At 51.7% G+C, this 21,322-nt stretch overlaps 3 protein-coding genes and 1 long non-coding RNA gene across 6 annotated transcripts; 2 read left to right on the top strand and 2 right to left on the bottom strand.

Moving 5' to 3' along the window:
- Positions 1 to 1,164: 1,164 nt before the first annotated feature.
- Slc52a2 (solute carrier family 52 member 2) lies at positions 1,165 to 3,633 on the bottom strand. Its single transcript, XM_034517582.2, has 5 exons — positions 3,270 to 3,633; positions 2,912 to 3,159; positions 1,941 to 2,820; positions 1,725 to 1,848; positions 1,165 to 1,627 (listed from the first exon to the last, which is right to left on the bottom strand). The coding sequence occupies exons 2-5, from the start codon at positions 3,039 to 3,041 to the stop codon at positions 1,415 to 1,417; spliced, it is 1,347 nt and encodes a 448-aa protein (XP_034373473.1). The 5' UTR covers positions 3,042 to 3,159; positions 3,270 to 3,633; the 3' UTR covers positions 1,165 to 1,414.
- Positions 3,634 to 3,729: 96 nt separating this feature from the next.
- Positions 3,730 to 6,683, top strand: Fbxl6 (F-box and leucine rich repeat protein 6). 2 transcript variants are annotated; one of them, XM_034517502.2, is made up of 9 exons: positions 3,730 to 4,121; positions 4,389 to 4,547; positions 4,683 to 4,746; positions 5,029 to 5,160; positions 5,250 to 5,357; positions 5,438 to 5,551; positions 5,655 to 5,850; positions 5,930 to 6,176; positions 6,436 to 6,683. In XM_034517502.2, exons 1-9 carry the CDS (start codon positions 3,730 to 3,732, stop codon positions 6,593 to 6,595), a joined length of 1,572 nt encoding a protein of 523 aa, XP_034373393.1. In that variant the 3' UTR covers positions 6,596 to 6,683. The 2 variants fall into 2 exon arrangements, with proteins under 2 accessions (XP_034373393.1, XP_034373392.1); XM_034517501.2 differs by having other exon boundaries at positions 5,619 to 5,850.
- Positions 6,684 to 6,833: 150 nt separating this feature from the next.
- Catsperq (catsper channel auxiliary subunit theta) lies at positions 6,834 to 9,067 on the top strand. 2 transcript variants are annotated; one of them, XM_076912285.1, is made up of 5 exons: positions 6,834 to 7,625; positions 7,840 to 7,934; positions 8,027 to 8,222; positions 8,392 to 8,477; positions 8,762 to 9,067. In XM_076912285.1, the coding sequence occupies exons 2-5, from the start codon at positions 7,881 to 7,883 to the stop codon at positions 8,942 to 8,944; spliced, it is 519 nt and encodes a 172-aa protein (XP_076768400.1). In that variant the 5' UTR covers positions 6,834 to 7,625; positions 7,840 to 7,880; the 3' UTR covers positions 8,945 to 9,067. The 2 variants fall into 2 exon arrangements, with proteins under 2 accessions (XP_076768400.1, XP_076768399.1); XM_076912284.1 differs by lacking the exon at positions 6,834 to 7,625 and having other exon boundaries at positions 7,671 to 7,934.
- A 1,662-nt stretch (positions 9,068 to 10,729) lies between these two features.
- Positions 10,730 to 20,945, bottom strand: LOC143434193 (uncharacterized). The gene is made up of 3 exons (XR_013103533.1): positions 19,955 to 20,945; positions 17,857 to 17,950; positions 10,730 to 11,877 (listed from the first exon to the last, which is right to left on the bottom strand). It is a non-coding gene; the product is annotated as an uncharacterized LOC143434193 (long non-coding RNA).
- Positions 20,946 to 21,322: the final 377 nt, after the last annotated feature.

The following is a 21,322-nucleotide window of genomic DNA, read 5'->3' as shown; positions in this document are numbered from 1 at the left end:
GCCAGGTGGCCTAGTCAAGGACGGAAGTGTTAAGTTAGAAAGATCATCTGGAAGAAAGGGGCAGCAAGGGTGGGAATCCCCTCCTCCCACTCAACTCCTTTGAAAGTGAAGCTTCATGCTATTCTAAGTCACAATAGGACACACTTGATGTCCTGCCTCCCCCACAGGCTTCTCTCTCCAGTCTGCCATAAGACAAAGAAGGCATAAACTCAGGCCGTTTCCCTGGCGTGGCCTCTAAATCCTCATAGCCCTTTCCTGGTTCAAAGGATCTTTCCGGTTCTGACACTCCAGCCTTTGTGTGAGAGCCTTAGATCCACTCAGCCCAGGAACAACCTACAGATGCCACAAGGTAAAGGCCCAGGTGATTATAAGCAGACTCTGCCAGGAGTTTGGGTGGAAAACAGCTACGTGTCTACCTGAATGGACACATTGTGGGGCTTTGATTACAGAAGCTGGAAACTGGCTCTGGGATCTGGAGGGCTGGTAAGCAATGCTCTCAAGTTGAAAGGTCCTGAGAGGGTCAGAACCTTAAAAACTAGCTCTTGAAGGCTCAGTGGTTAAAAGCACTGACTTACTTCAGAGGACCTGGGTTCCATTCCTAGTACTCACATGGCAGCTTACAGCAGTCTGTAGCTCCAGTTCCAGAGGACTGGACATTCAGTTCTGACCTCCTCAAGCCAAACACCCATGCACGTAAAGTAAAAAAGTAAAGCAAGCAAACAAAAAACCAGCTTCACTGAACTCCTTTTGGACCTGGACCTTGCACCAAATTTTGACATGAAGATCTTGGCAGGAGGGTCTTGTGTGTAACCAGGGGGCCCTACCACCACCCCCAGGTTCCCTCATTGGCTGACTTCCGGTTCATGCCAGTCCCTTACACCATCAGGACGTGCTGTGGGGCAATGACCCTGTTGCTTGTCCAGCTGACCAGAGGCATTATCCTGTGTCAGCCCCACACAGGCCCTGGGGCCTTCATCTCCCACAGCAGTTCCAGAAAAGCAATGGCGTAAGAGTCCCGTGGTCATCCAAGGCCCCACAAGAGCAACTAGGCAAGTGGAAGAATGTCTGCCCAGAAGCTACAACCAGGATCTTGGGGAAGAGGGGCTGCCTACAGAGGGGAGGAGGCCTGGCATAGTGAGCTGTGCTTATGGGAATAACAAGCCATTGGATGAAGATGTTTTATTGTGCAAATCCCACAGAGGTCCCAGGGTGAAGGCCGCAGCACCAACCATCCCCGGGTCTGGGCCTGCTCTTTGGTCCTCACCCTGGTCTTTTCTCAAAAGCCAGGTCTCTTATGGAGTGTGAAATATCCGTATTATCTGTGCATAGAGAGGCCACCTTGGGCCACAGGACCCAGCCACTGTGGCCCCCTCCAGGTGGAGACAAGTGTGAAATAACTCTCCTAAGTCCAGGTTCAAGTGCTACACTGGTCCACACAGTCCTCTCCGCTGTTAAATACTCGGTAGATGCTGGTGGGAGGGAACATGGCGACGGCGCCCAGCAGAGAGCCCACCTGAATAGCCACACCAGCTGCCAGCAATGCTGGCCGGCCTCCACTGTGAAGCATGGAACTGATTGCCACCTTGATGTACGAGAACACACCAGCACACAATACCCATGAAAGCACCTGAAAGTGGGAGGGGGGTGTAGAGGAGAGGCTGAGCACGAAACTCCCCTGCTGTGAGATAGGCTCTGCTCCTGCTTCACCTCCCCTTTATACTTACCACGAGGACCACACCTGCAGAGGTGCCCATCAGAGGAGGACAGGGACTTAGGACTGCCAGTGTCATCAGGTAGGTGGCAAAGAACATGCCCAGCAGAAACAGACCATACAGCCCTGCCAGAGACCTGCCAAGGATGGGCTGAGATTCAGGACTGGCTGTGCCAGGCCCTGGCCCACCCCGATCTCCTCCCCACAGGGGCTTGGGGTTCATGTGCACCTGCACAGCACCGCCATGGCCAGAAAGCAGGCAAGGGGGTTGGCAGAGCTACCCAGTACGACAGCCAAGTGGTAGGCCAGGCGCCCATAGGGGAGGCAGGAAAAGCTCTGTATAGCAGGCAGCACACCGTTGGTCAGAGCATTGGTGACAGCCAGCAGCCCCAGTAGACAGGCACTTCGGGAAGAGAACAGACGGTGGGCCTTAGGGTCTGGGCTGGAAATAACGCCCGACACCTGGCCTGGTGGCTCCTGCAATGGTGAGGCCTCTTCCTCTTCCTCCTCTGTTCCTGGTGTTTCTACCCGAAGCCCAGTACCCAGTGTGGGTTCAGATGTCGGGGATGGCAGTAGTAACAGAAGGCCTTGGAAGGCAGCAGCTGAAGTGCCCAGGAGGGCGGTCAACACCCAGAAGAACGTGGTGGCAGAAAAGCGTTCGGGGAAATTGATGGGAGACACCTTGATCGGAGGCCCAGTGGTGCCGTTGGCAGGCACATGCAGGCACTCAAGGCGGCCCACCCCCTGCACCAGGGCTAGCACACAGGGCAGGAGGGCACTCAGGCCCTGCCCCAGGAAGAAAGACCGTAAAAAGGGAGGTGGTAGGTGGCTCAGGAAGGGCAAGAAAGTGACATTAGAGGCACAACAGGACAATGCCAGCACAAACGCCAGAGTTAGGAAGGCCACAGAGTGGGGCTGTCCTGCCACTGTAGGTCTCTGGTTCCACAGAGGGGCCAGCAGTCCTGTGCCCACTATACTTAGCCCCTGAACCACTTGGATGGGGACCCGCTCGCCCTTGCCGCGAGCCAGACGCCTCCACAGGGTCACCAGCAGCAGACCCACGTTCCCCAGCGCCACAAGCACAGAGAGGTAAGAAGGGAGGCTCCAACCTGCAGTGGAAGGAAGAGATCGTGTAAAAGCACCAGGCTAAGGAACAATGCAGCAACAGCAACCCACCTCTGCCCACTTCTCTTCACTCACCCTCCGGGAGCTCCTTCACCACTACAGGCAGCTCTACCCAGATCCCATTGACCGCAGCCCAGGAGCCCATGCCGAAAAGGGCCACCAGCAGATGGGTCAGCACCAGTCGGCCCAGTGGAGGTGCTGCCATTAAGTCAAAGGTCAAAGCGGGCCCTCCAGGACAAATCGAAGGTAACAGTCCGCTCTATCCCCACGTAGGTCCAAAGCTTCTCTAGCTAGTCTGGAGAAAAGAGTCAAGCTTCTTTCACCTGGAGGGAGACAAAAAATGCGAGTGGACAGAGCCGGGGCCTGAGGTGGACAGATTGCAAAACCAAGGCACCTGGAGGGAGGCGGCAGCTAGATCAGGAGCTGTATTTACCAAGAAGCCTGCACCGGGACCCCTCAGAACAAGCGGGGGAGCAAGAGGCTGGCCTAAAGCGTGGCTCCGGGGAGGAGGACCAGCGAAAGAGCAGTCCTTGATGCTTGCGGAGGACCAAGTCTCGGCGCGACGAAACCAAACTGGATGACAGCGAACTTCAGGCAGCCGGCGTGGGTCGGCGAGGGGCGTGGCTGGCTGACTTTATTCAGGGCTCCTCCGCTGAGGGCTGTGCATCAGGGGCGTGGGGCCGGAGCAGCCCGCCCAGCATCAGAAGCACGTCCCTTATCCCGGAAGGCAGCCAAACCCCAGCCCAAGGGCTGTAAAAAGACGCCGGCTAATGCGCTAAGACTCGCGGCGGAAGTCCCACCCCCGGAAGCTAAGTGTAGTGCAAGGCGTGAGGCGTGCCACGCCCCTTCCTCTCAGTCCACCGGCCTTCCGCTTTAGTAAAGCTCCCGGGGCTATGGCTCTTGTGGCCTCTGGGCGAGTTAGGCGTCGAGTTCGAAGCTCCAGACGGCCCGATGCGCGGGGCCGCTCTGCCGAGGACTGGTGGTGGGATCGGCTGGCACCTCGCGGTTCTGGGTACCACCTGCTGCAAGCGGACAGCATGCTGCTCGTGCTGCCGGACCTGGAGCCTACCCGCGCTCGTGCGCACAGGCGCGCCCCTCGCCGCGCTCCGAGGTCACAGGCTCGTGGCCCCACGGCTGTCGCCAAGCCCAGGACCAAACCCCGACCGGAGCCGTCGCTCGATCAGGGCCTGGACTCTGGTTGGGGAGACCGTATTCCCTTAGAAGTCCTGGTGCATATTTTCGGGTTGTTGGTTGCGGCTCATGGGCCCATGCCGTTTCTTGGCAGGTACACTAACAGCTCCTGCTGGGGTATAGACTGGCCCACTGAGCCGGGGGTGCAGGGCAGAGGGCAGAGCATCTCAACGGGCGTACACAAGTGCTCCAGCACCGGTCTTCACTTGGAGCTCAAAGCTTAGCTTTGAGAGCGGGCGACAGCAGGCTTTGAGACCGCTGCGCTGCGAGTTGCGAGGGCAACTGTGCTGCTCCTAAGACAATTCACTGTAGGCATTACCCACAAAAGGCCACGCACTCTCAGCGAAGTTTCTTCTCCTAGGGCTGCGCGCGTTTGCCGTCATTGGCATGAAGCCACCTCCCATCCTTCACTCTGGCATACTGTGACCCTGTCACCCCCGCTGATTGGCCGGGCTGCCAAGGGCAACCTTAAGGGAGAGAAGAAGCTCCTTGCTTGCCTGGAGTGGCTCATACCCAATCGGTGAGAGCTTCTTGTCATCTTATTCCTTGCTCTGCTTGTGTCTCCCTGCATCAGTGTTGAGTAGGGAGGATTCTGGCCAGGAGGGGGCAGCGTAAGGACTCAAGCACAACCACAGCTGGGCCTTGCTGTCGCCAGGTTCTCACAGCTCCAGAGGTTGACCCTCATCCACTGGAAATCTCAAGTACACTCTGTGTTGGAGGTGAGAGTTTGAGACTGCCCGGCACACCAGCTGTAACATTTGAGTTGTCTACTATCGGGAGAGTGCCCTGGTGATGTCCCACAGAGATGCCTGCCTGCCTGCCCAGTTTCATCTTGCTGGCATCTTAAGTTGCTGGAGGAGACACCCAAGTAGGCCTGGCATGGACAGAATGAAGTCATAGCTGGGACCATAGGATGGGCTCGTCATGACTACCAGTGTCTCTGTAGATAGACCTTTACCTGCCCTCCACAAACCCTTGATGGCCTCTCTCTCTTGCTACAGCTGGTTAGCAAGTTCTGTCCTCGGCTCACCTTCCTCAAGCTTTCAGACTGCCACAATGTGACTGCTGAGACTCTGGTCATGTTAGCGAAAGCCTGCTGCCAGCTCCACAGCCTGGACCTACATCATTCCATGGTGAGTCCTTTGCCACGAGGAGGGGAGGGACCCTGAAATCGCCTGGGCCCCTTGTGACATGAGCCACACCTTTGTGTTGGATCCCCCAGGTGGAGTCCACAGCTGTGGTGAGCTTCTTGGAGGAGGCGGGGTCCCGAATGCGTAAACTGTGGCTGACCTACAGTTCCCAGACAACAACCATCTTGGGTGCACTGCTGGTAGGTTGGTGACGGGCAGGAAAGGGGCTCAGTGGGAACCGCCAGGCCTTTGGACCTACTGTGTTTCCCCACCATTACAGGGCAACTGCTGCCCCCAGCTCCAAGTCCTCCAGGTCAGCACGGGCATAAACTGCAACAGCACACCCCTGCAGCTGCCCGTGGAAGCTCTGCAGAGAGGCTGCCCCCAGCTGCAGGTATTTATACCCTACTCTCTGCCACCTGTCACCCCTCTACGTATCTGCAGCCTGTCCCTACTCCCAGGTGCTACGGCTGCTGAATCTGATTTGGCTTCCCAAGCCGTGTGGCCGAGGAGTGCCCCAGGGACCAGGCTTCCCCAGTCTTGAGGAGCTCTGCTTGGCTGGCTCCACCTGCAACTTTGTGAGCAATGAGGTTCTGGGCCGCTTGCTCCATTGCTCCCCAAAACTTCGCCTGCTGGATCTTCGGGGCTGTGCGAGGATCACTCCTACTGGTCTGTGTCATTTACCATGTCAAGGTCAGCTGGCTTTGCTTGGTAGGTGGGGTGTGGGATCACTGCCTGTCCTACTAAGTCACACTGAGTTCTTTCATCTCAGAGCTGGAGCAACTCTACCTGGGCCTCTATGGCATGTCTGATGGGTTGACTCTAGCTAAGAATGGCAGCCCTCTGTTGACCCAGAAGTGGTATCACACCCTGCGGGAGCTGGACTTCAGTGGCCAAGGCTTCATCGAGGAAGACTTGGAACAGGCCCTGGGTGTTTTCTCAGGCACCTCTGGGGGCGTACACCCAGCTTTGTGCTCCCTCAACCTAAGGGGTACCCGAGTTACACCAAGCACAGTCAGGTCAGTGCCCCATTCTCTAGTTCTGTGAATCTTGTACTGCTTGCTGCCATGTCTGACTTGGGGACCAGAGGTGTGCTCCCTCACTCCACATTTCCAGAGGTCAAGAGGGGTGTAGACACTATTCACACTCCGACTTGGGGACACCAAGAGTACTAGGCTTGGGCTTGGGTGGTTATAGTTGGTAGGCCTGGTGTATAGTGAAGGCAGACAGGGCTCTCTGGCCAACAGCTCACTTTCCCATGGCCTGCCTGTTCCACAGTTCTGTGATTAGCAGTTGCCCAGGGCTGCTGTATCTCAATCTGGAGTCCTGCCGCTGCCTCCCCCGAGGTCTGAAGCGCGCCTACCGGGGCCCAGAGGAAGTCCAGTGGTGTCTAGAGCAGCTACTTACAAGCCCTCCCTCTTCCAGAGACTCCACTTAACTCAGACGGCTACCAGCTTTACCCTGCCCTTTTTTACTTTAAAATGTTCGAGATTTTGTTACAATAAAGTATTTTTAGCCACTCTGTACAGTCCTTTGTTATTTTATTGGAGATTCTTCTCACAGTAATCTAGGCTGGCTTGGAATTCACAGGGTAGCCCAGGCTGACTCATAGAATCCACCCATCTCTGCCTCCCATGTGGTAGGCTTACAAGCAGGAATCAACACGTCAGACTAGACTTGTACGGTCCTTAGAGTAAATTGTTGAGTGAGGAACAGGGTTATACACGATGGAGTAGGCTACAGCAGGCCTGAACCTGTGTGTCTGTGTGTGTGCACGTGTGTGTGTGTGTCTGTGTGTGTGCCTGTGTATGCGCCCGTGTGTTAACCCAAGAGTTTGCTGTCTCTCTTCATTTTGGGTTAACCCTTGGACTGTGTGAATTCCACCCTTGGGACACAGTTGTCTGAAGATAGGATAGGCAGTGAGGTGTAAGATAGTGGAGGGAAAAGAAAGACCTTTTTCAGCTACCAGAATCCATGATGCGACAGTGTTGGCAGCATTGTCTCAGATTGTTCAGCCATGAGGGAGCCAGGCTATACCTTCCAGGTAGTAGAGACTGACCAGGGAGTGCATGCTCACCCACTAGAAAGGTGTGGTCAATAGAAAAGCCCCTTCTAGAACCCTTTACCCTGAGCTTCTAGAACCCAGGCAGCCCAGCCTGGACTGCTGCCTGCTTCCCTGCCCTGCTGTTGTCTGGCAGTTCTTGCTTCTTCCCTCAGCTGCAACCCTGGAATTGTCTCGGGTGGGAGCCCTGGATAAAGACAGTGGGGCAGTGTCAGGGGGCAAGCTGTATGCTGACCAGATCTACCTAACTAGGTCCCCAAGGAGCAGCAGGCCAGTGCCTCCCCCACATCCATCTTTGCTAAGTGCTTCCAACTCTGGGCTGTAGGATTCTTCTCTACTGAGCGCAAGTTAGCCAATCACCTCAAGAACAACAGCTTTTACCCCTTCAAGCAGCAGCAGCCGGATGGTGGGCCGGGGGACTGGGTGTGGTTAGGTTCCCATTATTGGGGAGGTTGGCTGGGTTGAGGGGGTGGGGGTAGGCAGGTATACTTGCGGGAGTAGACAGGGTAGTACCATGGAGAACCTCCACTGGGTGGGCCCTTTCCCCAAATCCCTGGCACTGTCCTGTGGCAATGGGCAGCTCCCAGCTGTCCTCATGTGCTGGATCATGCTGCCCTCAGTCTTTGTGCTTGAGTACTACTTGGACACGCTCTGGAAGGGGATGCTGCTCTTTGTCATCTGCCTTGTCTTCATTTCCTGTAATGTCCTGAGACAGGTCAGAGCTCCTGCACCCCACCCCACGACCTCTTTGCATAGGGCCACATGGGAGCCTCTTGCCAGAACTCCATTAATCCCTGGTACCCACAGGTGAAGAATCAGGAGACCTGGTGCTTTCCTGCCTATGGCATGGTTATAGGCCTGTGGCTCATCGTTTCCTCAATGTCCCAGCGCCGCCTAGTGTTGAACCACACACGCGGCATGTACCACTTCTCGATCCGGGGCCGAACTGTATGTCAGGGGCCAATGCATCTGGTCTACGTGCGCCTGGCACTCAGCTCTGATGGTGATGCCTGGGATAGGAGAGGGCCAGAGGGGGAGGGGCATGGATTCAGAGCTGGGAGGGGCCTACAGTCCACCTGGACACTCCCACCTTGGAAGCCCCACCCCTACCGTCCTACCCCTAGGCTCTAAGGAGGTTGGGGTTCCTGGCTCAGTTGCTCATCTGTTGGCAGCCTATGGAGGTCGCTTCTTCCAGCTGGTCCTTTGTGGCCACAAGCTAGAGCCACTTGTGCTGGTGCAACTGTCAGATCGCTATGAGGTGGGTCCTGCCCCAAACCCTGCCCCACCCCATCCCCTCACCCCGGACAAAAAGATACTACTGTTTGCAGTTGTTAGATGGGGCTGTTTTGCACTCAGAGGGTAAATATAGCACTCCTGAGATCTCCACTATGTTAAGGGTGGCAAGAGCGCTGGGAATTCTGGGCAGGGGTGGGGTGGGGATACTGTCCTCCCCCGTAAGGGGAAGGGGTACCTAAAGAACATGCTGGTGGGGGTCCTCTTATCCGGAGAACGGAGAACTGGCTGTCACTCCCTTCTTCACAGCAAATGGAATTCTTGGGCCGGTACATTGCACGGAAACTCAACATCAACTACTTTGACTACCTGGCCTCTTCCTACCGTCATGTAGTCCGCCACTGGCCACTGGGAGCCACTTTTAGCCCTGGCATTGTGCAGCGAAAAACACAAGTCTATACTAAGTCAAGTGTCAACGACCTGGATGTGTAACCCTGGGGCATGAACCCTGGCCTCCTTTTGCCTACCCTGTGTCCCTTTTCCCCATCCTGGAGGGACTGACAGTCAGCCCCACGACACTGCCCTTCCTCTAACTAAAGCCACTTTAGCCTCTAACCAGGTTTGTTGGTTTGTTTTTGAAGGGACTTCCTTTCATGGTCTTCCCCTAGCACAGACCTTCCAGGGCCTGGGGAACTGCATCTTCTCTAGCTGCTGGAGCAAATCCCAGAGTTTGGGTTGGAAGAGGATGGGAGAATATCAGGGGAGGGCCCCTGAGTGTCTGAACTCACCAGACTCAGGACTTTCTGCCGATCTGAGCCAATAAACTGGGGCTAACCAGTGAAGGCCAGGAGTCAGACTATGATTAGTCTTTCTGACTTAGGCACCTGTCCCTGGTCCAGCCAACAGTGATATGGAGCACAGTCAGATGATGTGCCTTGGGCCTTTGGGTATATCCAAGACTGTGTACCCCAATGTTGCTTTTGAACACTTGGCTTCCAGAGTCCTCAGTCAGGTTACCAGGCCCACCATAGTGTATGCTTTGTATCTACAATGAACTCCCTTGTCTAGTAGAACACTCTAGCTCCTACACTAGAGGCCTCCTGGTACCTGGGGCTGTCATGGGAGCAGAGCACCACTGTCCACCTGTCTCTATGGTCAACATGTGTCCCTGGTACCAGGACTAATTACATAATTTGCAGAGCCACAAGATGAAAATATAGAGCCCTTGCTAAAATGTTGTCAAGGAGCTGGATTTGGTAGAATATACCTATAATCCCAGCTCTGGGGAGACAGAAGCAGCAAGATCAGAAGTTCAAGGTCATCCTCTGATTTATAGTAAATTCTGGGCCAGTCTATAGTAAATTCAAGACCCTGTCTCAACAATAACAGCAAAGGTTATTAAGGGGCTAGGCATAGTGGAATACCTTTAATCCCAGCACCCAAAAGGTGAAGGCCAGAGGGTCAGTGCTAGTGAGATTCTGTTTGTCGTCAGGAACATTAATAAGGGAACTGGAGCACTAGACGGAGCTCACAGTGGGATGCTTGTCTGGCATGTGGAAGGCATGGGCTCCATCGATCCGAAAGGACAAAGAAAAAGTGGAGGAGGAGGAAGAGGGCAAGAAAGGATGATGGACAGGAAACATCTTTAGAAAGATCCAAATTGTCAATTATGACCACAGAAAGTGGCTGGAAAGCTCATGGGAACACTGATGTCACAAGAACTGCAAAGAGGAGAGCTGAGGCAGCTGCAGGATCTCCTGGCTAGGGACAGACTGGGAGGCAAAGCCATTTCTTGTGAGGCCCAGGGCTTCTTGCCTGGGTGCTGGGGTTCATCTGGGTTCACTAGAGGAACAGAACAGAGAGCCAACAGTGGCATGGCATGAGTACCTGCATGTTCACAAAGCTTCGATCCTGGTAGGTACTCAGTGCACAAAGTCAGGTGACTCAGTAGTCCCAATCTGGCTCTGAAGGGCTGAGCGTATACCTAGATAACCTGGTCTTTGATTGTCTTTGGAAGAAGCTTGAAGAAACATGACCAGGATGTGCATAAGAGTTCTGCTGTGAGTTAGGACTGAGGTTGCTAGCAAGAATTAATTGGTGTGCCAGGCAGTGGTAGCACACGCCTTTAATCCCAGCACTTGGGAGGCAGAGGCAGGTAGATTTCTGAGACCAGCCTGGTCTACAGAGTGAGTTCCAGGACAGCCAAGGCTATACAGAGAAACCCTGTCGCAAAACAAAACAAAACAAAAAAAAGAATTAATTGGTGTTTTTTTTTTAATAAGATGTTCTTACATTTTAAAAAAAGATTTATTTATTTATTTCATGTGAGTACACTGTCGATGTCTTCAGACACACCAAAAGAGGGCATTGGATCCCATTACAGATGGTTGTGAGCCACCACGTGGTTGCTGGGAATTGAACTCAGGACCCCTGGAAGAGCAGTCAGTGCTCTAACCACTGAGCCATCTCTCCAGCTCTAATTGGTATTTCTTATTTTACAGATCAGAGGATTGAACCCAGGGACTCACTGGTGCTAGGCACATGGTATCCTACTGAGCTGTACTTTTATCCCTGCACAGGTTTTTATTTTTAAATCAGGAAGGCATGGGGAGAAGGAAGGAGCTAAATGCCCAGGTCTGAGTCGCTATCAGCTACTTGTTGCTCTACCCAAATATCTGAGGAGAAATGACTTAAGGGAGGAAGGGTTTATGTGATGGGATGCAGCCTGTCTGTCACGGTGGGGAAGGTATGGGGAACAAGCAGGAGCATAAAGAAGCTGGTCTCATTTGTTTCCACATACGGGAAGCCGAGAGGGACAAACACTGGTGCTCAGCTCACCTTCTCCTTTTTAGAGAATCCAGTGTTTTAGCCCTCAAGATGTTGTGACTCCAAGCTGGGTCTCATAGACATACCTAGCCACGTGTTTCCGTGGTGCTGCTAGGTTCAGTCAGGTTGACGGAATTTGTCATTACAATTTCCAGATGTGTCTCCACAGCCAAGGGCCTGGGTAAGATGTCTCTGGCAGCTCAGAAGTGGTAGCAGATGAGAAAAAGTACATGTGTGTGTGTGCGCGCGCCAGCCTGGTATGTGACATAGAGGCAGAGGAAAAATCTTCAGAGACGGGGAACCAAGAATGAGAGGAGAAGGAACCTACATCAAGTAAGGTGGGAACTCTGGAGAAGGGGTTCATCAGCTCCATACATGTGAGGAGAGGGCGGAAAATAGTGAAACTCAAGATAAAGAGATGGCAGCCTACGAGATGTAGGTCTTGTTTGAGTACATTTAGGGCACATAGGGGGCTGGGGGTGAGGCTTGGTGGTTGAGAGTGCACACTGCTCTTGTAGAGGATCCAGCGTTGGCCTGCAGCATCCACACAAAGTGGCTCACAGCCACCCGCAACGCTGGCTCCAAGGGATCTAGCGTCTCTGGGGGGCACAAGGACACAGACAAACACTATTTTTAAAAAGAATACCAATGTACAGATAGGATGGTTCCAACAGATTCATTATGAGGCAGGTGATTGACTATTTGTAGGAACCATGGTGGGCAGAAAAGGAAGATTAGGGCTATGAGTGGATTGGGAGTAGGATCTATTCCCATCCTCGGCTTCTGCCCTAGAAGATAACTGGTCAGACATACAGTCACACAGAATGGAATACATTGTTGGCCTGCAGTGCATAGCATTTGGGAGATTATTTGAGTAACTCCTGGATAAAACAATATAACAGTTGATGAATTTGATATCTGAAACCGATCTGACAGATAAGCATTTTCCATTTTTTGCCATTTCTTTTTGTTGGAGCAATACGCCCAACAATTACTGGAGTTCAGACGGGCTTCATTATTTATTTTTAACTTTTAAAGAAACTGTCCCCAGGTGGTGATGGTGAGCACCTTTAATCCCAGCACTCAGGAGGCAGAGGCAGATGGATCTCTGCATTTGAGGCCAGCCTGGTCTACAGAGCTAGTTCCAGGAGAGCCAGGGCTACACAGAGAAACCCTGTCTCAACACCCCTCCCCCCCAAAAAGAAGAAACTGTTACCATACTGTGATGGTGCACACCTTTCTTTAATCCCAGCACTCAGGAGGTAGAAGCAGGTGGATCTTGCATTTGAGGCCAGCCTGGTCTACAGATCTAGTTCCAGGGCAGCCAGGGCTACAGAGAAACCCTGTCTAGAAAAACAACAACAACCCCACAAAAAAAGAAAAACCCAAAAAAGACCCAAAACAAAACAAAACAAAACTAAATTGTGTCATGTACTCTAGGCTAGCTTCAAACTTGCTATGTGGTCGAGGCTGACCTGAATATCATGATCCTCCTCACGTTTCCTATGTGCAAGAACTTGGGCCTGGAGAGCTTGTGGCTCATGGCGCGCCATTGATGATGCTGGTGGCTATCAGTGGGCACTACTTGTGTGGAAAAGAGACCTGTGGCATAAACTATTGTTTGGAGTTCTGCAACTTTTGCTGCCAAGCTAGATCCTAACAATAAGATGATGGCTTTACTATAAGATCTAAGTTCCTCTCAAGTTTAAGGAAGACCTGGCTCCTCCTTCCTCTCAGGTGCTAGCATTACAGACTTGCACACCACAAACAGCTAGATTACTGGTTTTAGTTGTATAGAGCAGTAGGGGGTGGTTTTGTTTGTTTTTGTGGGCCTCTCTGTGTAGCCCTGGCTGTCCTAGAAGAAGCTCTATAGATCAGGCTGGCTTCCAGCTCAGAGATCCACCTGCCTTTGCCTCTCTACAGCTGGGATTAAAGGCATGTGCCACCACCATCCCCTGGTTTGATCTCAACTTTCGCTTTGTCCTATAACCATCCTTATGGACTTGTGTTGTCGGTACCTGCAAGACTGTTGACGCTCAAGGATCACTTTTTGTTTTGAATGGTTTCGCTTATTTAGTCCAAGCCAGTACGATGTCTCTAAACACCAGGTTTCAACAGTTTAGATAACAATCCGATCCATTAAGAAAGATTCACACCCAGGAATTTCTTCAAGGTAGCCTCTAGGACAAAGTGTTGCCACCAATGGTAAGATTGTTGGAAGAGCTAGCTGGCCATGGTGGCTCATGCCTCTGGTGTCAGTGTGTAGGAGGCTAAGACAGGATACCAGCCACAAAGTACAAGGACAGCAGCCTGGATTCCAGAAGGACCACCTTGTCACAAAAAAATCAAACAAAACCCCCCAAACCAAAAACCAAAAAAACAAAAATCAAACATTCTTGAATATTGCCTCCAATCCTTGAGCTCACCAAATGGGAAACCTTAACTCTTATACTCTGGACTTAACCTCAACACCAAAAACATTTCACAGGTGGCACCCTACATTTTATTCTATACCCAGAGGCTATTCCTTAAAACGAAACCCTGAGCATGGCTTGGAGTGTGACTTATTTGGCACAGTGTTTGCCTCGCTTATACAAAGTTATGAGTTCAGTCTCAAGCCCTGCATAAAACCAGGTTTGGTGGCACGTGCCTGTCGTACCACAAGGAGGATCAAGTTCAAATTTATCCGTAGCTACATTGAATCTTTTTTTCTTTTTTTTTTTTTTTTTTTTTTTTTTTTTTTTGGTTTTTTGAGACAGGGTTTCTCTGTTTAGTCCTGGCTGTCCTGGAACTCACTCTGTAGACCAGGCTGGCCTCGAACTCAGAAATCCGCCTGTCTCTGCCTCCCAAGTGCTGGGATTAAAGGCGTGCGCCACCACCGCCCAGCTACATTGAATCTTAAGACCGCTGTGGGCTTCATAAAACCCTATCTGAAAATGCCCCCCCCCCATAATATTTTGTAAGCTGGTGACTATGAACAAAGAAAAAGGTTTAACTTTTCAACCTTGTGAGTTCTTGATAGGAAATATTTTCTTCAGATTCAGTTCATGAGTGGAAAAGTTCTCTCTTCATCTGAAGCCTCCCTTGCAACATCCCTCAAGGCTAAAAGAATTTAGGGGTAGGGATACAGCTCAGGGGATGCTTGCTTGCCAAGTGGGAAGCTGTGGCTTCCCACCTCCAGCTCCGCTACAAACAAACCAGCTCTGCTCTAAGTAGAACAGTATTGGTTTCCTGGGACAGCAAAGTACCAAGGAATACCATCAGCCATACTTTCTTCTCATAGCTCTGGAGACCAGAGTTTGTGATCTCCAAGGAACATCCCACTCCTAACTTTTGGTGGCTAATGGCAACCTTTAACTTTTACTTATCAATTGTTTATTATTTATTCATTCATTTAAAATACTGGGAATTGAACCCAAGACCTCCCCCACACAGAATGTCTTCTTGTTAACCTGTATCACCAGCAATCTCTGTTTATCCATTCATCTGTGATGGGCACTGTCTTTATTAGCATATATATCAATTATCCATAATAATGGGTTTCATCTTGACATTTTTGTACCCATGCTGTATTCATTTGGGTGACAGAGAGAGAGAGAGAGAGAGAGAGAGAGAGAGAGAGAATAGCTCTCTACGCGTTTGAGAAGCTGCAATCACTGTCGGGCAGTGGTGGCACACACCTTTAATCCCAGCACTTGGGAGGCAGAGGCAGGTGGATTTCTGAGTTTGAGGCTAGCCTGGTCTACAGAGTGAGTTCCAGGACAGCCAGGGCTACATAGAGAAACCCTGTCTCAAAAACAAAAAAAACAAACAAACAAACAAACAAAAAACCAACAACAGCAACAACAAAAACCCAAAAACAAACAAACAAACAAAAAAGAAGCTGCAATCATGGTAGACACTTTTTTAAAGACAGAATCTCTTTACATAGCCCTGGCTGTTCTGGAACTATGTAGACCAAGCTCGCCTTGAACTCACAGAGATCCACCTGCCTCTACCTTCTCAGCCCTGGGGCTGAAGGTGTGTGCTATCATGCCTAGCAAGAAGCTGAGTTTTGATACTAGTAAAGAAATGCAGCAGCAACAGAGTAGATGAACTTGCCAGTGAGACAAAGAGACAAGCAGGTAAAAAGCAAAGCACTTGGGAGGCAGAGGCATGTTGATGTGAGTTCGTGCCCAGCCTGGTCTACAGAGTGAGTTCTAGGACAGCCAAGGCTACACAGAGAAACCCTGTCTTGGGGGAGGGGTTGGGAGGAGTACTTATTTGTGTGTGTGTGAGAGAGTGTGTATGTGTGTTGAGTGCTAACATGTGCATTCCATGACACGAAGAACAACAACTTTGGGGAATCAGTTCTCTCCTTGGATCAGTTCTAGAATCAAAGCCGAGGCTGCCAGGCCTGGCAGGGAACGCCTTTATTTTCTGAGCTATACAGGAAGCCTTTATTTTCTGAGCTATACAGGAACCCTCCCCACCTCTTTTTTTTTTTTTTTTTTGAACAGTCTCCTGGGTTCAATAACAATTCAGGCTGACCCTGAGCTCACTGGATCCTCTCGAGTGCTGGTATTATAGTCATACATCACCCAGGCTGGCTGACTTCTTTTTATTTCTTCTTCTTCCTCTTTTTATTATTGGTTTTCAGAAAGGTTCTTACTGTAAAACCTTGACTGGCATGGAGCTCCATACCTAGACCAGGCTAGCCTCAAACAGAGTCACCTGCCTCTGCTCCTATGCACTAGGATTAAAGAAATGTCCCTACCATGACTGAACTTTTGAAATTGTTTTTTCTTTTGAGACAGGGTTTCTCTTTGTAACCCTGGCTGTCTTGGAACTCCCTCTGTAGACAAGGCTGTCCTTAAACTCAGAGAGATCTGTCTGGCTCTGCTTCCTGAATGTTGGGATTAAAGGCATGAGCCACCTAGCTTTATCAATGGATTTTTAAACAATTTTTGATATGTCAATTATATGTCTAGGCACTCTCCTTGTTTTATGTGTGGAGTTTGAACATGTGTCTATGGTTTTGTTTTATTTCGAGGCAGCCACTATGTAGCTCTGGCTGTCCTAGAACTTGATACACTAGGTTTGACTTGAACTTTTGCCTTCTGAGTGCTGAAGAGTCTGCGGGTTATTAAGGTTCATTAGATTTGTGGAAATTTGGCCACCTTCTTTTCTTTTTTTAAAAGCACACCAATTTAATTACAAAATGTGAATTTCAGGATTTTTTCTTTTCCCGTAGAAAACATCAAATTATGCATTAAATCAGGGTGAGTTTGAGAGTCTGTACCCATCACCATGTTCACCAAAAAACGGATCACGCACAGCCCTTCCTCTTTGTTATTCTGAGGTAAACCCCAGATATCATATTCTAAAATGCCTTCAGTTAACAGAGAATATAATCATAGGTATAGGCTTCCTCAAGAACTGGCTCTCTCTGCTTTTATGAAAAATATTTCTTTCTTTCTTTCTTTCTTTTTTTTAGTTTGTTTTCTTTTTTTTTTTTTTTTTTTTTTTCTTTTTTCTTTTTCTTTTTCGAGACAGGGTTTTTCTGTATAGCCCTGGCCATCCTAGAACTTGATCTGTATACCAGCTGACCTTGAACTCAGAGATCCACCTACCTCTGCCTCCCCAGTGCTGGGACCAAACTGGCATGTTTTGGGATCCTAGTAAGTTATTCTGTACCAATTACCTGTTAACTTCTTTGTGGTCTAAGCATCTTTGTTCTATAAAAGTTCATTCATGGCCAGGTGGTGGTGCATGCCTTTTATCCAAGCACTCAAGGGGGTAGAGGCAGGCAGATTTCTGTTGAATTTAAGGCTAGCCTGGTCTACAAAGCGAGTTCCAGAATAGCCAGGGCTGTTACACAGAGAAACTCTGTCTCAAAAAAAAAAACTAAACTAAAAGTTCACTCATTATCAGGTACTTTTTATAGACTACTAAACTGATGTTATATTTAATGAAAACATTTACTACTTTGATATCTGCTCTTTGTGTGTGTGTTCCTGTGCAAGTGGCCATGTGTACAGACATGTGTATATGTGCATGTTGTGACCACAGGACGTCCTCTGGTATTTTACTACAGAAACATTATTCATTTTTATTTTTTGAGACAAGGTTTCTTATTGACCAAGAACTCACCAAGTGGGCTAGGGAGTGGCCAATGAGGGTTAGGGATCTGCCTGGCTCTTATTCTCCCAGTGCTGGGATTACAGTACATGCCACCATTTCTGGCTTTTTTCTATGGGATCCTGGGGCTTGAACTCGGTACCTTGTGCTTTTCTTATTTTATATGGGTATAGCTGTGGTTGTGCTGTGATTCAGACTCTTATGGTTTCCTCCCCTGTAACCTTGGCTTTTGTCATTGTTTAAATATAAAGTATTCCTCCAAAAGGCTTGCATGTTAAAGGCCTAGGTTCCTAATGCAGCCAAGTTCAGAGGTGGAACATTTGGAACCTGATTGGTTACCAGGCCTCACTAATCCATTAATGGAACCAGATTATAGTATTTTCAGACAGTGCTAGAGACTGGTAGGTGGGCCTGGCTGGAGGAAACAGAATACTGAGTTGTGATTTGGAAATAAATACCTTGTCCGACACTCTCCTGCATCCCTCTCTGCTTCCTGGCTGCTCTGCAGGGAGTGCCTTGGTTCTGCTACTCTTTTCTGTCAGGGTGCTCTGCCTGAGAAGGGCCCAGAAACAAAAGGGAAAATAGGTGTTGGAACCTCAAAAACCATAGAATAAAAATAAACATTTCATCTCTCCTTGGGATACATTACAGTGGTGAAGTAGCTAACATAGCTTCCAATGTTCTGCCTCGGTGGGGACCAAGTGTGTTTTGCTCTTTAGGCCTTTTGAAGTAGGCCTTCCCCAGGCCTTCTACCTGTCTGTCACCAGTGAGTCAGGACACATAACTTTCCTTTATGCTACCCCCTAACTCGGCAGCCCTTTATGGAGGCTGTCATTTCTCTCTCACCACAGATGCCCTGGCATGGAAGGAGGGTAGCTTTTCCTTACTGAATTTGCAAAGCCCCGTTTCATTCTCTTCCAGGATTCCTAGCTCAGACTATGTCATTAGCTGCATAGCCCGGCTGCCACCATCACTGTGGCTGAATTAAGGACTAGCCTGCAGTTCCCTACCACAGCCTTGACCTGTTCTTGCTAATGATCTCACCCACCCAGGCACCACAGAAGCTGTCCCCACCAGTAATTTCAAGACAACTTCCCATTCTTTGCCAATCACCTCTCAGCCCAGCAGAAGGGGTGAACCCTCCATTAAGGCTGTCCACTGAGTGAGTTGTTGTCCAACTCAGTGAGTTGTTGGCAGTACAACAATGGGAACACCACCCCTTAAACCTTTTTGTAAGACAGGACCTAGGCAGGGTGACAGCAACAAAAGTAGAGTAAGACAGTCATAAACCAATCATTTATAGACCAAACATTCATAGAAAAGGGATGAGGGCAGAGCAAGTTGGGCCAGAATAGCAAGAGATTTTGTGGGAGTTGCTCGAAAGTTAACATAATAGGCCTGCAGTTATCCACTGGCTGGGGGGCTAACTTGACTCTCTACATAACACTCAGAGGAGTCATTGAGACTCTCAGAGACTCAATGGGGCCTTGGGTAAAGGAGCCTACAACTTGTCAAAATGAGTGGTCAACCGTTTCTCAATCTCTCTGGCTTGGCCAAGGGACTGGGAACCTCTAGATGTGAAAGGGAAAGTGGAGGGAGGGAGTCAGGTTCACAAGGAGGCCATTCGGAAAGCACGAGTAATTGCACAGGTCCCATGTGCACCGTGCACCTGGGCTGGTGGGGACTGATGGCCATGGCCTGGACCCAGCTGCCCCTCCAGTGTGCCCCTCCACCCCCCCTCCCCGTCGGGGGCGGGGAGTCCTGAGGGATCCACCATAGCCAGAGCAAGGCCTGTTTGAATGACTCATTCTGTATTGCCTGGCCCCAAGACCCAAGCACACATTTTTGACCATGGTATCTCCGGAGTATCAAGGAGGTTAGGGGCCAAAGGAAGTAGGAGAGGGACAAAGAAGGGGAAGGGATGTGTACACAACATAAGGACTGAGATTGTATGAAGAGGTGGAGTAAAGAGGGCTGAGGACAGAGAGGCAGAACAAGACTCAAAACAGATCCAGGAAAGACTAGATGAGCAAAGAACCACGACTAAGAAAGAAGAGACTCGGAGAGGCAAAGTAGGGGGACAGAACTAGACAGGATGACTGGGCCTGTGAGGGGATCTAGAAGAAGTGGGGGTATAGGTTTAGAAACGGGGACAATGTCCAGGAGAAGGGAGCAAACAGAGTGGGGGGTGGGAATCGAGCCTGCCTGAGCCTGAGGGTCCGTCTGGTAATTAGACCTTGTTCCAGATGAACCCCCCACCTCCGTCCAGCAATCAAAATGCTAATTGGCCTGATGCCTCCGGCTGCGCCTCAGCCATTCCCCTCTGGGAAGGAGCCCGGACTAGTGGTGTGGCTGACGGGGGAACCCTCGCCCCCCACCCCCCACTGAGAGCTTCGCCGGCTGCTGTTCAGCGATAAGGGGGAGGCCGCACCCGTCCTGCCCCTCGGGAGCGCCTGCCACGCAAGATGAATGTCCCGCCGCTGAGGAGCTGGGCCGCTAGCATAAAGCAGGAGAGTGGTCTCCACGCTCAGTGTAGGGCAGGTAGCTTACACACACCGTGGCCGGACGCGAGGCAGTGGATGCCGGTAGCAGCCCAGCACGCAGCAGGAGGAAGGGAGCTGAGCTCAGCACTGCTGTGCCGCCCTGGCAGCTGCGCCCGCCGGGCCAGTCCGTATAAGGTCACCACGCTGCAGTCTCTGCTTGCCGCTCCGCGAGCATAGTCGATTGCCGGAACCGGCTGCGTGGGGAGAGCTCAGCTCAGAGACCCCAACGCGAGGAGGGGGCGAGGAAGGGACAATGGCGGCGCCCGGCCCTAATTGGGGACATATGCACCCGCGCGCTGCCATTGTGAGGCCCCCAACCCCCAGTGCCCCGCCATTGGCCGTTGGGCCTGACGTCATGGGGGCTGCAAACTCCGGGCGGGCGGCCACGGGAAGGGTTATCCGCCTGGTTGCGGGCCTCCTGGAGAAGCTGCAGACGCGCGGAAGGGCGGAAACCACCAATGAAGCGGAATTTCTGGAACAGGGGCATGGCAGCCCCTCTTGCCATGCCCACTCATCTTGCGCCGACGCCACTGTGCTGGACATCTGTCCCTCGGGAGAGGCGGGGGCAGAAAGGTCCCTCCAGCGGGTACAGGGTCAGCCGAGGTGACAGAGTGGCAAGAGGCACTGCGGCACAGGGCGCACATAGGCTTCCACACTGCGTTTTCGCTGCCTCAGCATTCACTCCTTTGGTCTCCCGCCTCTCCCCGCCTCCACACATCCCGCATCTAGCCTCCAGACCTTATAGGAGGCAACGTGGACTCGACTGAGGTCCGCTTGCGTTCTCCCCAAAAGAACGAGAGTCTGAGGTGGGAGAGCGCCAGGCCCATTCCCAACCTCTCTCCACACGCCCGACTATGCCACCAAGTATCAGGTCGCCATTCCCCGAGTCGCACGGGGGAACTCCGCACAAGTCCAGGCGAGGCATCCCCAGGACCCCTCCCAGGAGACCCTGGCCCGACCCAGCCCGGCGCAGCCATTTCCGCCGGCCTTTTCCCCTCCCCGCCCACCCCCTCCCCCAGCGCTTGGCTTTAAAAGCCAGAGGCTGCGCTCGGCGGTAGGCAGAAGAGGCTTGCGGGCTCAGGAGGCCTGCCCCAGAGCTGTCCGAGAGCGGAGCCCCGCCCCCGGACCCCCGTCCCTCCCTCTCTCCTTCCCTCCCTCGGCCCGCCCTCCCTGAGCACCCCTCCCCCTGAGGACCCCCGCCCGCCGCTGTCGCCGCCGCCCGCTCCGACTGCAGAACAATAAAGCCAGCCTCCCAGAGACCCCCGCCGAGGACCCCCGCCCCGCGACCAGGCCCGGGTGGCCCGCCCCTCTCCGGCAACGCCAGCTGAGCGCGCCCGGGCGCTGGCCGCGGTGCTGCCCTAGCCAGCGCTGGCCGCGGTGC

This window comes from Arvicanthis niloticus, chromosome 13 (assembly GCF_011762505.2).
Source record: "Arvicanthis niloticus isolate mArvNil1 chromosome 13, mArvNil1.pat.X, whole genome shotgun sequence".
NCBI classification, from domain to species: Eukaryota; Metazoa; Chordata; class Mammalia; order Rodentia; family Muridae; genus Arvicanthis; species Arvicanthis niloticus.
The sequence above is the reverse complement of the archived record's forward strand: the minus strand, read 5'-3'. Positions and strand labels throughout refer to the sequence as shown.

Excerpts from the sequence above, each read along its gene's own strand:
- Slc52a2 (XM_034517582.2), bottom strand. The coding sequence starts at position 3,041 with ATGGCAGCACCTCCACTGGGCCGACTGGTGCTGACCCATCTGCTGGTG. Across the intron at positions 2,821-2,911 it reads GGTGAAGGAGCTCCCGGAGG|GTTGGAGCCTCCCTTCTTAC; the intron begins GTGAGTGAAGAG and ends CTTCCACTGCAG. Across the intron at positions 1,628-1,724 it reads CTGCAGGTGTGGTCCTCGTG|GTGCTTTCATGGGTATTGTG; the intron begins GTAAGTATAAAG and ends TCCCACTTTCAG.
- Fbxl6 (XM_034517501.2), top strand. The coding sequence starts at position 3,730 with ATGGCTCTTGTGGCCTCTGGGCGAGTTAGGCGTCGAGTTCGAAGCTCC. Across the intron at positions 4,548-4,682 it reads GAGTGGCTCATACCCAATCG|GTTCTCACAGCTCCAGAGGT; the intron begins GTGAGAGCTTCT and ends TGCTGTCGCCAG. Across the intron at positions 5,851-5,929 it reads GTGTCATTTACCATGTCAAG|AGCTGGAGCAACTCTACCTG; the intron begins GTCAGCTGGCTT and ends CTTTCATCTCAG.
- Catsperq (XM_076912284.1), top strand. The coding sequence starts at position 7,734 with ATGGAGAACCTCCACTGGGTGGGCCCTTTCCCCAAATCCCTGGCACTG. Across the intron at positions 8,223-8,391 it reads CCTGGCACTCAGCTCTGATG|CCTATGGAGGTCGCTTCTTC; the intron begins GTGATGCCTGGG and ends ATCTGTTGGCAG. Across the intron at positions 8,478-8,761 it reads AACTGTCAGATCGCTATGAG|CAAATGGAATTCTTGGGCCG; the intron begins GTGGGTCCTGCC and ends CCTTCTTCACAG.